Below are 12,774 nucleotides of genomic sequence, written 5' to 3'. Positions count from 1 at the left end.
GGAAGGAGGGCCAAGCATCCCTGGGACAGGGTCACCTGCTGCCAGGTAATAGGACCTTTTGGCCGGGACCCCCAGCTACCTTGCTAATGATGCTGTCAAAGGCCTTCTGCAGCTTGTCGTGAGTGGACGTCAGCTTCCGGAAGTCTCGATGCGCTTCCAGGAGGGGGATGACCAGCTTGTAGACCTCATTGACCGTCTCGTACAATCCTCCCTTGGAAAGAGGAGGAGAAAATCAAAGAGAATTTAATCCACTGGAAACCTAGGAAGAGCAATCAGAGTTCACTGTGTGCTGGAGAATGGATTCATTATTGGCATCACAATATTTTACAGAGCAGAAGTAATGTCTGAGCTTCTTTGGGATGGTTGTAGCACTCAAAATGAACTAGACATGGTAAATGTCCCATGTGATGATGTTAAGTAGGGAAAAGGGTTTTCACGGAGAAAAAACAAGACAGGAGATTGGCACGGAGAAAAAACAAGACAGGAGATTGGCAGCAGGGACTAAGAACAATTCAGGCAGGCAGCTGTGGCATATTGAATATCATCAGGGGACTCCCCTGTAGCCAGATGTTCAATGTACGCCTGAAAGGAGTTAGTAGGATTCTAACTGTTCATTTTCTCAAATTTTAGGAAAAATAGAAGTATATTGGACTTTTGCTGAATCCTGAAATGGAAAGCCAAAAAAAAAAAAAAAAAAAAAAGAGAGAGAGAGAAGATAGTTAAAACAATAATTAAAATACATAGAAGTTGTAGGGTGGAAACTTGGAAATGAAAAGTAGACAACAAGGAAAAATAGGATGAAAACAAAATTGGATCAGCTAAAAATAGTGAAGTAGTAAATATTTACTTGGCTTAAAATTGGAGGGAGGAGGGAGATTATTAAAATAAAAATGGACAAGAGACTTGCTCCTCTGCCCTGAATCTCACTGACTTAATTTATATATTTTTTCTCTTGTTAGGAGTGTTTAGACCCAGATTACGTTAATGAAGGGAGTCTCAGTGGTTTCTGCCCCCAATCTTCTCTGAGCTGGTCCCGGTCTGTGATGACCTGAGGATTACTCACTTGTTAGGAAGGAAGATGCTGTCTATTTATTCCTCCCTCTCCTCCCAGTGGTTCCTCCCCAATATTTTCCCCTATGAGAGGGAAAATGAGGAAATAAGAACAGGTCTCATCATTTATTGTGTAACCCTGGGCAAGCCATTTCACCTCTCTGTGGCTTAGTTTCCACCCCTATTAAATGGAAATAATACTGCGAAACTGCTGCCCAGCCAATGAGCATGGAGTTGGAAACCAGAATATTGCAGTGATGAAAGGCTTTCTCATCTCCCTCGGAGAGCTGATGTAATTTGCATACATCAAAGTCATCCTGGCCCTTCCCCTGCCCTGCATAGCCCTGCACGTGTCATCTGAAGTGGGGCTGGCTTGGCCGTGTCATCTGAAGTGGGGCTGGCTTGGCCGTTAAGAACAGCATTCACAGCACTCGGAGATCAGCCTGAAGTCAGAGGCCCAGGGACCTGCTGTGGTCACTGACCGTGCTGAAGAGCTCTGCGGCCTGCTCTAGGAGGCCCACTAGACCGCTCTCGGTGAAGTACCGGCCGGAGCACACACCATCCTCGTCAGGGGACAGGGTGTCGTCGGAGACTGCTGACTCCTCCAGCACGTTGGAAGAAATATTCTGAAAGAGACCACAGTATAAGCCTGGAGAACAGGGGAACCAGACTAACAAAATGCACCATGAGGACCCAAATATGGGGATGAGGATGAGGATGCGGATGAGGAAGCCCACGTTCAAAGATCCTTACCAAGCCTGTGATTACACAAGGTCTGTAATTCCCCCCAGAAGAGGCTCTGGGTGCCATTCATTTTGAAAGGATGCACTGAGCAACTGGTCTTCAATATTCACAGCTTTCTTTTCTTTTTAACCATTAGGAGATATATAAAGGACACTTACCTCATTGTAACAACAATTGAATTACTTTAGTGAAATGACCTAAGGGACATCCAGCAGGGGTCATGGTTTTTAAAAGGCAAAGGCCAATTAACAGTTCACCAGACTCCTTGTTGCTACTACGGACTGCACTTGCAGATGAATAGCCGTATTACATGACAATAGCACGTGACAATGTCTTCTTAGTGGAAATTGTTATGGCCATGCAGCACTTACTGGTTTTTTCCCCAAACATTTTGTTTCTTTCTACATACTTTTTCTTTACATAAACCACAGTGTTTAACGTCTCTAGCAGAGAATGCAGTGACCAGGGCCAGGGCTAGGGGGAACCAAGTGAGATACCCAGGGCACAAAATTTAGGGAGGCACTCACTCTCAGGGTCCTTTAAGTGGTGATGCTGAATGTGAGTGCTTCCTTAAATTCTGTGCCTTAAGCGCCTCACTTGTCTCACCCCAGCTCTGGCCCTGGCAGTGACTTCATACTCTTGACAGGTCAAGAGTCATTTTCTTTGACCTGTTTCATAGCTGTGGAAGAAATGCATATGGAGCATAAAAGAAACGGGAAACCTTCCTAGCATAGGGATTGCAAACAGGTAGCACACATGCCACTCTTTCCTACTCCTGCACTCATGGCAGGCATAACCAATCAATTATAGCATTCTTTCCCATAACGCTTGGATATAGTCTCCAAATTCTTAGCACAGTACTCCAGTCAGCCACTACCAATTGACCAGAGTTGGCTTGTGAAGTAAAAGCTGACTGCCTTCTGGCCTGGCTAACAAGATCAAGTGAATCAACCTTAGCAATCAAGGAAGAGAGAGTTGTCACAGTCCTATATCTTTACATCCAATACTGTAAAGTAGTTTTAGGAATACAGGAGGCTCTCAGAATCTTTTGTAGCCAGTGTTTCTCCTAAACCTAGTCTTTCTATTATGATGTTTCTGAATTGGAGACAACAGAAGGTCTAAGAGCTTCAATTGAAAGAATCTAATAACCCAAGGAACAAATACTATTAGAATTGTATGCAATTTTCTACATGAGGTGGAACAGATTTGAAGTGATGTGGCCTCATTAGCTGTAGTCAGGGGAAAAAGATTCTGGGGAAACTTTCCTGGCTTCAGAATTAGGGAGGTGAAATTAACAGCAGTATCTGAGAATGTATCCATATCTACATTTGTGGAATAAATATTGCACTCTGGGGCATAGAATTTCAACGATCTCAGTTCCTTGGAATTCGATGGCCTTAAAGTTATTTTCCTTGCACTGATTTATCTCCAGTTTATAATTCTTTTCCAAAAATTCAATATTATTGGAGCAGAACAAGGTTGAAAACTAGAGCACACAGCATTTAAGAAATCAACAATGGACATCTGTTGTTAATGCTGCCCAGAATTCCTTCATCCTTCTATTAAGTAAGGCCTCCTGGGGAACCATCCATAACTCCAGGTGTGGACCTCAACTCTGGCCCAGCTAATCAGAGCATTCCATTTCTCTGGCCATTACGATCGGTTCAGGGATGAGCACATGACCCCGTCAGAACCAATAAGATGCACAAGACTTTCTCCGAAACTGCTAGAAATGAGGCATCTCCCTATTCTTCTGGACTTGAACCTAGGAAGATGTAAACCTAAATATTTCTCAACGAGTGTGGGAAGCCTGTGAAGAATGAAGCTAACGTAACAGCAAGCAGAGACAGGAAGTGGCAATGACACTGAGGTCTGACGACACTGTTTGGGCCCCCAGGTCCAGTTTGGCAGGTGCTACTCTAGGCTCACCTCCCTCATGCCAGCTGATCAAGTCCACTTTTACCTGAGGTCAGTCTGGGTTAGGTATTCTGTCACTTGCAAGCATACATTTCCAAAAAGACTTCGTACGTTTCACTTGAGAGAGAAGAGAACTGGCTCATAAACATCTACATAATTTGGCTTCTCTTCTGTAGCTGAGCATGCCTAACTCACCATGTTCTGTGTATCAGGCAGACCTCACACTTCACAGTCCCTTCTGCCTTCCCCTTCCCCTTCCTTGTCCTTCTGAGCTTTCCACAACCCCCAGGCTGGGTCACACTGCGAACACTCACAGCATCTTGTGCTTCTTTATTACAGCCTGTACCATAATTGTAATTGAATAAGGAATGGAATACTTAGTTATACGATGTCGCTCTCTCTGGCTAGAATGGAAAGTTCATGAGGACAGAATAAGTCCTCAATAAATATCACCTAAAAGAATGAATAGGGCCGGCCCCGTGGCTTAGCAGTTAAGTGCGCGTGCTCCACTGCTGGCGGCCCGGGTTCGGATCCCGGGTGCGCACCGATGTACCGCTTCTCCGGCCATGCTGAGGCCGAGTCCCATATACAGCAACTAGAAGGATGTGGAACTATGACATACAACTATCTACTGGGGCTTTGGGGGGAAAAATAAATAAAGTTAAAAAAAAAATGAATAAATGGATAAAGATATATGGAAAAATAGAGCTATATACCCCCATAGAGGAACAACGTGGAGTTTTCCTGTTGGTTCTAGAATAACTGTTCTATCTCACCTTGGCATGACTTATTATGCAAATCAATTGAATCCTAGGTAAAATTAGAATTCTCAAGTTTACTAAACTCGAAAATCTATAATGAAATCCCATTAATATTTATGTGTTAATATCAAATAAAATATAGTAACTTGGAAAAAGGCATAAAAGAATGATAAGAAATAGTTCAGTTAATGAAACAAAAGAAGAGGATGATACAATTCAACATCAAGTGATAAACCTAAAGATTTTCTGGGAATTGAAAGAGTAGCACTTATATAATTGATCCTTGGTAATCTCAAATGGCCAAAATAAATTTGATGAAAGAAGCAGATAAATATAAAATTATTTTTATAAATGTCTTCATTTTTATGAAATTCAAAATCAGATGTGATATTTTTATGCTTTTTAGATAAGAGTTTAATTTTTGGCTTTTATAACAAACATTTCTGAATTGAGAATAAAATTTATTTGCTGAGAATGAAGTGATAGAACAAATATTGTTGTTATTGAAGACTATAAGAAAGGAAGAGTTAATAATATGAGGCAATACACAGCTTGGCAGGTGAACAGTATTCTAGGAAATCAGAAGCTCCTGGCTCCACCAATAACAGTTTAGTGACTTATTCTCTAAGCCTGGGAAAGCTACTTTGAATTGTCCTCTCCTTCTGGTTCACACAGCATCACAAAATTGTGTTGAAGGACAATAATGAGAAGAAAGCCTTTTATCAAATCAGTCATGTTAACTCAAACAAGAACAATACAAACACTTGTAAACAACTTTGTGAGTCTGGCTTGAAAAGGGCTCTATATTGTACTATATTTTCATTATTTCAGGGATAGTCATTTCTATAGGTTATGTCTCTTTAAAAAAAGTACTCAGAAAAAAAAAAAGTACTCAGGGGCCAGCCCCGTGGCATACTGGTTAAGTTCCCCACACTCTACTTGGGGGCCCTGGTTCATGGGTTCAGATCCCGTGCGTGGACCTACACCACTCCTCAGCCATGCTGAGGTGATGACTCACAAACAAAATAGAGGAAGATGGGCACAGATGTTAGCTCAGGGACACTCTGCCTCAAGCAAAACAAAAGAGGAGGATTGGCAACAGATGTTAGCTCAGGGCCAATCTTCCTTACAAAAAAAAAAAGTCCTCATAACACTTTTGTTTTCTCTAAAGACTGTACTAAACTATTCAACACAAACAGTCCCACTGGCCACTGAGCATCCTAGCCTGAGCCGACTTTCAGGCCTGGCAGACAATTTCCCTTTGCTAACTATGGGTAATATTCAGCTTATCCTAAGAAAGTATTGATTCAGCCGTTTTTTTCCTCTTCCCAGGTCAGTTTGGTTCTTTCTTGATTTTGGATTAGAGAGTGGGATACTACAGAGTTGGGGAGTGTAATCACAGGAATGGGCCATGAGGGAAATCATTTCTCCCATGTTTGGAAAATACTTTCCTGGTTGTCAGTATACTGTGCCAACTCCAAGTCTTTGAGAAAGAGTTTAAACGACCTTAGAAAAATTGCTCTCTCAATTTCTTTACCTGTGAAATGGGAGTAATAACACCTTCCCCTATCTGCCTGCTTCACTGGTTGATGGGGAAGGTCAAATGACATCATGGATGTGCAAGTGTTTGGGAATACCTAAAGGGCCTATTGACTGTACATTTACTGTAAACAATAATTAAAAAGAAAACAAACCAAGAAGCTAAAGCAATGAGAATAGGCAAATTAATAAATACACTAAAGCAGATTTTTTCAACCTTGGCACTATTGACATTTGGGTCCAGATAATTCTTTGTGGTGGGACTGTCCTATGCATTGTAGAATGTTTAGCAGTATCCCTGGCTTGTACCCATCAGATGTCAGTAGCACCACTCCCACCCCCAGTTGTAACAACCAAAGATGTCACCAGAGATTATCAAGTGCCCCCTGGGGGCAAAACTGCCCCTAGTTGAGAACCACTGCTCTAAAGGAAGAGCTGAACTTGCCCCTCACCTGAAAGCTGACACTGCCCACAGGCAGGTAGCTGTGGTCCTCTAGCATGCTCAGATATTCGGCCACTAAGGCAGCCGCGTGCACCAGGCACATGGCAGCCTCCGTGTAGCACTTCTTCTTGGTGTGTTTCTCCGCCATGTTCTGGAGCCAGGTCAGCCGCAGGTCAGGAGACGTCTGGTAACTCTTGGCAATTCTGAAGACAGATTGAGAAAGTTTCAAGGACAACTGATTAATGACACGGTTTTTCTACTGTGTATAGCCACGTTTTTTTCCAAGAACTTTTCCCCCCAAGAGTTTTGCCTACATGTTCAGAAAATGAGAGAAAAGGCAAACATTTATCAGTCCAGCTGTTTTCATTCTATGTCTAGGGAGTGCTGGACCCCAAGAAATAGCATTTAGTTAAAGCTTTACGGGAAAAAAAAGATCTGATAAAATAATGTCTATTTTAATGGATCTCTAGCAATTTTCTTCCTTTTCTTTTCTTTCTCTCAAAACAACAGAAATACTATCCTTCCTATGACATCACATCAGAACAATTTTGCCTCTGTAAGTAGTTTCTCCTGAACAAGGACTGTAAGGCAAACTTTTAAACTATGGAGTAAAATATAATTTCTAAATAAAACTGTATATATATGTCTGAATATAATTGGAAAAAACCATATGAAAATAATTCATGTAACAGTTGATAGTTCTTTTCTCTCATTATATGGTATAGTGTTATAAAACAGGTGTCTCACTTTCAATTAGGGAGATCTTTCTGAAAACTTGTACATGAATCAACTCACTATGAATAATTTCTATATATAGTTTTGGATGTCATCCAAACCAGTGTGCCCACATTGCCTGTGATAATTACATTAATAAGAATTCCACAGTGACAAACCCTAGACCCTCAAGTGACACCCTTTTGATTTTATCAGAAAAGTTTACCTGTACATGAGATCCATAAGCATCTCAGGATCTTCCTGAAATTCCCTCATTTTCACCGTGTCATATAAGATGCTATTCAGATTGCAGAGAAGTTCCTCCACCTGCAAAAAAGTGTATGCCCCAAACAATTAGGCTTTGTAGTCCATGGGAATGAGTTAGGATTGCATTGAAAGTGCAAGGGGCAGCCATGGACAGGCTTTGAAGAGAGCAGAGATTGCAGGTGGAGGGGTGTCTACACTGGATCCTCTGTGGTCTTCATCTTTGCAGGTCCAGGCGCTTCTGAGGCCCAGATGTGAGTTGGCCCTTGGGATCCATGAATTTCTCTGAATCCTGATACTATCTTCCAACACCTTTTTGTTTAAATTAGTGTAAACTAGTTTCAGTTATTTGCATCCTGAAAAGCCCTAAACTGTATTCTGGAACATTAGGGCTTTTTATACCAAGTAGGAGGCAGCTTAGGACCTCAGCTTAGGTTCCACAAAATATACATGATAATATATCATATAATTATATATCATAATTTTATATATAAATATAAATATACTTTCTATAATATATAACTATGTATATTATATATAATTCTATAATATAATGTTATATATATTATCTACAATTATATAGTATGATAGATATACACATATATATGTGTATGTGTATATAAGTTTATAATTGGCTGATCCCAAACCCATGCATGAGACAAGGCATGCTCTTCAGTCTACCTGCATGGGGAAAGGTGTGGTCTGCATGGCGGTGTCCTCTTCTGCATAGGCCAAAATCGTCCTCAAGGATCTTCTCAGGTGCTCCTCATTAAAGTCTGGTGCTTTGCCCACCAAAGATGCCAGGGACATGGTTACTTGCATCTTTACTCTTGCAAAGTTCTGAGTCAGGGAAAAAAAAGATGGAACAAATAAGAGGCACTCAGCTAGTGGATAATTGAAGGCAGTAGAGCCAGAACACCAATAACTCTCCAATGTTTCTTTTACCCAGTCTTAATTATTTCCTTTTCTCTCAATGAAATGTGAGCTATACTTTGCACAAGTTTCATAGTGTTGTTTAAATGGTTTAAATGGATATTGCTCTGACATAAATCTGTTAACTCCCTTTAAATTTTCATTGAGGATTGGGCTGCCTCCATGCTGCATGGCTGGAAGGTTCCTACAAAGTTCGGTCACAGGATGTCTCCTTTTGTGCCAAGATTCCTATTCTTGGTACTGTATTTATTTATTTATTTTTTTCCCCCAAAGCCCCAGTAGATAGTTGTACATCATAGCTGCACATCTTTCTAGTTGCTGTATGTGGGACGCGGCCTCACCGTGGCCGGAGAAGCGGTGCGTTGGTGCACGCCCGGGATCGAACCCGGGCCGCCAGCATCAGAGCGCACGCACTTAACCGCTAAGCCATGGCGCGGGCCCATCTTGGCACTGTATTTAAACTGCAAAGAGGAACAGGATCTCCATGGCCAGGATTTCTGAGACCTTGGACTCTGGGTTTCTCTTGTCCTTTCAGGCCCATGGAAAAATAGAGCTATGCTAAGTCCCCTGAGGAATGTCCTAAAGAGTTTTAAATAGTTACGCCTAATAGATTCTGAGGATCCTGCCTTTCTTCCATGGGCCAATTTATCTTTAATATCACTTGAGCATGCTCATGAACATGACCACAAATGCAAATTCCAAAAGAACTTACCAAAATTTAGAAAAACCAAAGCAAAGGGTGACTGTTCCGCAATAAAGCTGAACTCCAAAAGGCTCCCAAGCTTCGATTAAAACTCAGGTCTAGGGGCTGCCCTGTGGCCTAACGGTTAAATTTGGCATGTTCCACTTCAGCAGCCCGGGTTTGGTTCCTGGGTGTGGACCTACACCACTCATCGGTGGCCATGCTGTGGCAGCAACCCACATACAAAATAGAGGAAGACTGGCATAGATTTTAACTCAAGGCAAATCTTCCTCAAATGAAAAGAGGAAGATTGGCAACAGATGTTAGCTCAGGGCCAATCTTACTCACCCCAAAAAAAAAAAAAAAAACCAACTCAGGTCTAGATGATACTGATTATTTCAAATTTTCTTCCACAGGTCATTCTGGTACAAGTCAATCAGAATTTCGAAACAGCACAAACTCTTCTGAATTCTTAACCTGCCTGTTGTATTCTTTCCCACAGATGACAACTTTTAATCTACATATATTTATTCATTTTTAATTGAAACACGTGGATAGAAACCACTGCATTCATCAGTCTTGATATTCACTTTTGGACACAAATTCAAATAAAAGTTGCTATCCATCTACATACTCAATTGTTTCCTTCACACAGGACAGAAGTCAACTGCAATGCTGCAAACTATTCCTCAACTAATGCTTTGCATTGTTTCTCTATCGACTCTGGGTCACCCAGCTGGTCTGAGCTCTTACACTGGTGGCTCCAAAACTGAATCTCATGAGGAGGTAGAGGGTGGCACAGGCTTGGCTCCGGGTGACATCCATGCTGCTGCTGCAGTGGTGCAGCACGCGCTGACACAGGTCTGCACATTGCTCCACCTCCTCCTCAAACAGCAAGTCGCCGAACTAGGAAAGACACAAGGGGCCATTAGGCATCACTTGGCACTTCCATACACTTTCTGGACTGGATGTTGTTGAAATATGCAAATGCCTGCTTGGACAAGCAAAAAGCCTGGAAGAGTAAATGCATTGCTCCCTACAGATAATGAACTGCTTGAGTCAGAAGAAGGACTGAACCAATGGAGTAGACGTAAGATTTAATTAGGAACTGCACGACTAAGATTAGGGCTGCAGAATTAACCGCATTGTTAGCCAGGTTGCATTCACTGACAAAGTCACAACTCTGAAGGAATTATCTTGACTTTACTGGGTTCCCTGGAAATTACTGGTGGCTAAGAAAGACAAAAGGATCCTTATAGTGGATAGCAGAAGAATTCCACTTTCTCAGTGTAAATATCCCACGCAGAAGGCACCAACTGAGAGGTTCAACAAAGGGGGGGACAGTAATCTGCATGAGACCATTTTATCTCAGGAAAATCTATATTCTTCAGGCTATGAGAAATTGATTTCTAAACCTTCTGGCATTTTATGACATGACATTTTGTAAGTCTTACTAAAGGGAGTCATGTGTAGGACTTTAATCTCTCTGAGATGAGGTATGAAAAAAAAAGGGTGAAAGGCAAAGTTGCTTAATTGATTTTTGCTCTCACGTCTCCAGTGAGTGGCCATTCCAAATTTCTATAGTTCAGCCCACATTTTGAGTGTGAGAGCCACTGTTTTTCCTCTCCACGGTGAGTGCCCACAGAATCAGTGCACGCACTTTCTTCCTAGGGAGACTTAAGACCTTTTACCACGATATCACTTAATACAGTTCTCTGTGGGTTTTGGTGCATCTGAAGAGAGAAGTGTGAAGCTAGACGAGAATCTTAACTCTTAATTAAGAGTAAGAAAACAAGCGTCCCGTGTTTACCTTGGCGATGAGAGCACGGAGTGTCGCAAAGCAGTGAGTCAGGTAGGTGGTGCTCTGATCACAGCTCAGAGAATTCACCAGGACCCTTAGAACGCCTCCCAGCAGGCTGTCTTTACAGTCCAGAGCCGAGCTTGCCTGGGGAATGGAAGAACAGCATCATTGAATCCCTGTGCTGTGCCAGGGAACTGAGGGGAGAAGACACAAGTAGATGCTTTTGACAAATGGCACAGTGATGCTGATGTTCCATCTCTCTTGGTCTAAGATCTTAATGGTTTGGTAAGCTACCACACATATCATCCATTATCATGAGAGCTTAAGACCAAATGACTTTAGACTGAAGACCAAAGTCGTTTCCAAATTACTTTATTCCAAAACTCCCCATTGATTTGGTGTTTATGCCTAATTGTGGACTGCTAAACTAAGTTATAAGGCACACCTCCCCCCATTCCTGGCAACAGCTTTTGGAATCTTCCTTTTTTGTTTAGAAAGCACAGCTTTCCTTCTGAGCTTCAAAACACAATTGTGGGCTTCCCAGTACAATAGGGGGTGCATGGTGGCAGCGATGTTTCTAAATAGAAGATTACTTATCAGGTATAGCAAGATTAACACCACCAGAGATAATGACAAACAAGTTTCAGCTTTCTTTGAAAATTGCAAATACATTTTGAGGCCTGGTATTAAGTATATAGCACTCAAAATAGTGTTGTATAAAGATATAATCAATGTGACACCATGTATTTAAGTTATCAAAGATACTACATACTTTTTTGTCTTTATTTTTGTATAGCAATTACTTTGATTTTAGACAACTTAAAAGTTGGATATCTACAGTTCCACTGTGTTTCAACAGTATTTTTTCTTTTAGCCCTAAAAAGCAATACTGGATCTACTCTAATAAATGATTTCTCATTGGAAACATGAAAGGACTCACTTATCAGATTAACTGAAACCCGTTATCACCTAGACGTCTTGGGAATTTTTGGAAATAGTCACTTAGAAGATGAAATTAGTATGGTGAATTGTATTACTGCAAAGTTCACAGTGACACTAAGCTTTTCTACAACAGGGATGACAAATTCACGGTACAAATGACTTTCCTCCACTAATTTGTGTCCAAAATAGACACATTCTTTTTTACCTAATCCAGTCACAATTTTAGCTCCCATACCAGCCATCAACCATAATTCAACAGAATTGACCCATCAAAAAACCCTAGCTACCATCCCTATTCTAGATCCTGAACTATAAGCCCACCATCCATGTTGTAAACTTGGTACACGCTCAGGCAGATTTCACTACAAGGGTCAGCTTGTCAAGCACCTAACTCTTTCCAAGTGAAGAGCAAGGGCAAGAAGCCAGAACAATGTTTGGTATCTCTGGAATTTGTAAGGTGGACACTACTGTAAATAGTAAACTGCCCAACTTCATTTAAAAAAAAAAAGGCGTTTGGGGATCATGTTGATTTCGTTTACAAGTTTCTATGAAGAATTCTTCATTAAGTTCCAGTAAACATATCCATGTTGAATAGATCAGGTTTGTTGTCCTCACCTGGATAATGTTTTCCTGCATATCCAGGATGATTAAATTTGCTTCGGTAGCCAGATTGCCACTGATTAAGGCTTCTTGATCTAACTCTGCCTTTGTTCTAAGAAACAAAAAAGAGGTCAGATTAAAGTGCATATCAAACCTGGCCATATCCCAATGATGGCAATCTAGGCAACAAGGCCTAGAAATCTGAGTAGTCGATCTTGAAGTGAATACAAAACAGCTGGCTACAGGTAACTAAGGAGTGCAGGAGGCTTTTGTGATCAGTGTCTGGTTAAAAAGATTTTCTAGGTCAAGTCTCCAGGCCATCCTCATTCCCATTATTATGAATAATGATGACAATCACAAAAATAACAAAATAGGTAGAAAAGCA

General features: G+C 41.3%; 1 protein-coding gene across 3 annotated transcripts in view; it reads right to left on the bottom strand.

The window, feature by feature from the left end:
• The window catches only part of DOCK8 (dedicator of cytokinesis 8), a 203,806-nt gene that overhangs the window by 21,040 nt on the left and 169,992 nt on the right, over positions 1–12,774 (bottom strand). For all 3 annotated transcript variants that reach the window (XM_058565710.1, XM_058565711.1, XM_058565712.1), the window contains 8 exons: positions 12,405–12,501; positions 10,857–10,991; positions 9,800–9,952; positions 8,113–8,271; positions 7,394–7,494; positions 6,464–6,656; positions 1,533–1,676; positions 80–211 (listed from right to left, as the gene is read on the bottom strand). In XM_058565710.1, the coding sequence (XP_058421693.1) occupies positions 80–211; positions 1,533–1,676; positions 6,464–6,656; positions 7,394–7,494; positions 8,113–8,271; positions 9,800–9,952; positions 10,857–10,991; positions 12,405–12,501 (1,114 nt within the window). The remainder of the gene's footprint in view (positions 1–79; positions 212–1,532; positions 1,677–6,463; positions 6,657–7,393; positions 7,495–8,112; positions 8,272–9,799; positions 9,953–10,856; positions 10,992–12,404; positions 12,502–12,774) is intronic.

The sequence above is a fragment of the Diceros bicornis genome, chromosome 22 (assembly GCF_020826845.1).
Source record: "Diceros bicornis minor isolate mBicDic1 chromosome 22, mDicBic1.mat.cur, whole genome shotgun sequence".
Taxonomy (NCBI): Eukaryota; Metazoa; Chordata; class Mammalia; order Perissodactyla; family Rhinocerotidae; genus Diceros; species Diceros bicornis.
This window is presented reverse-complemented; position numbering and strand designations above follow the sequence as displayed.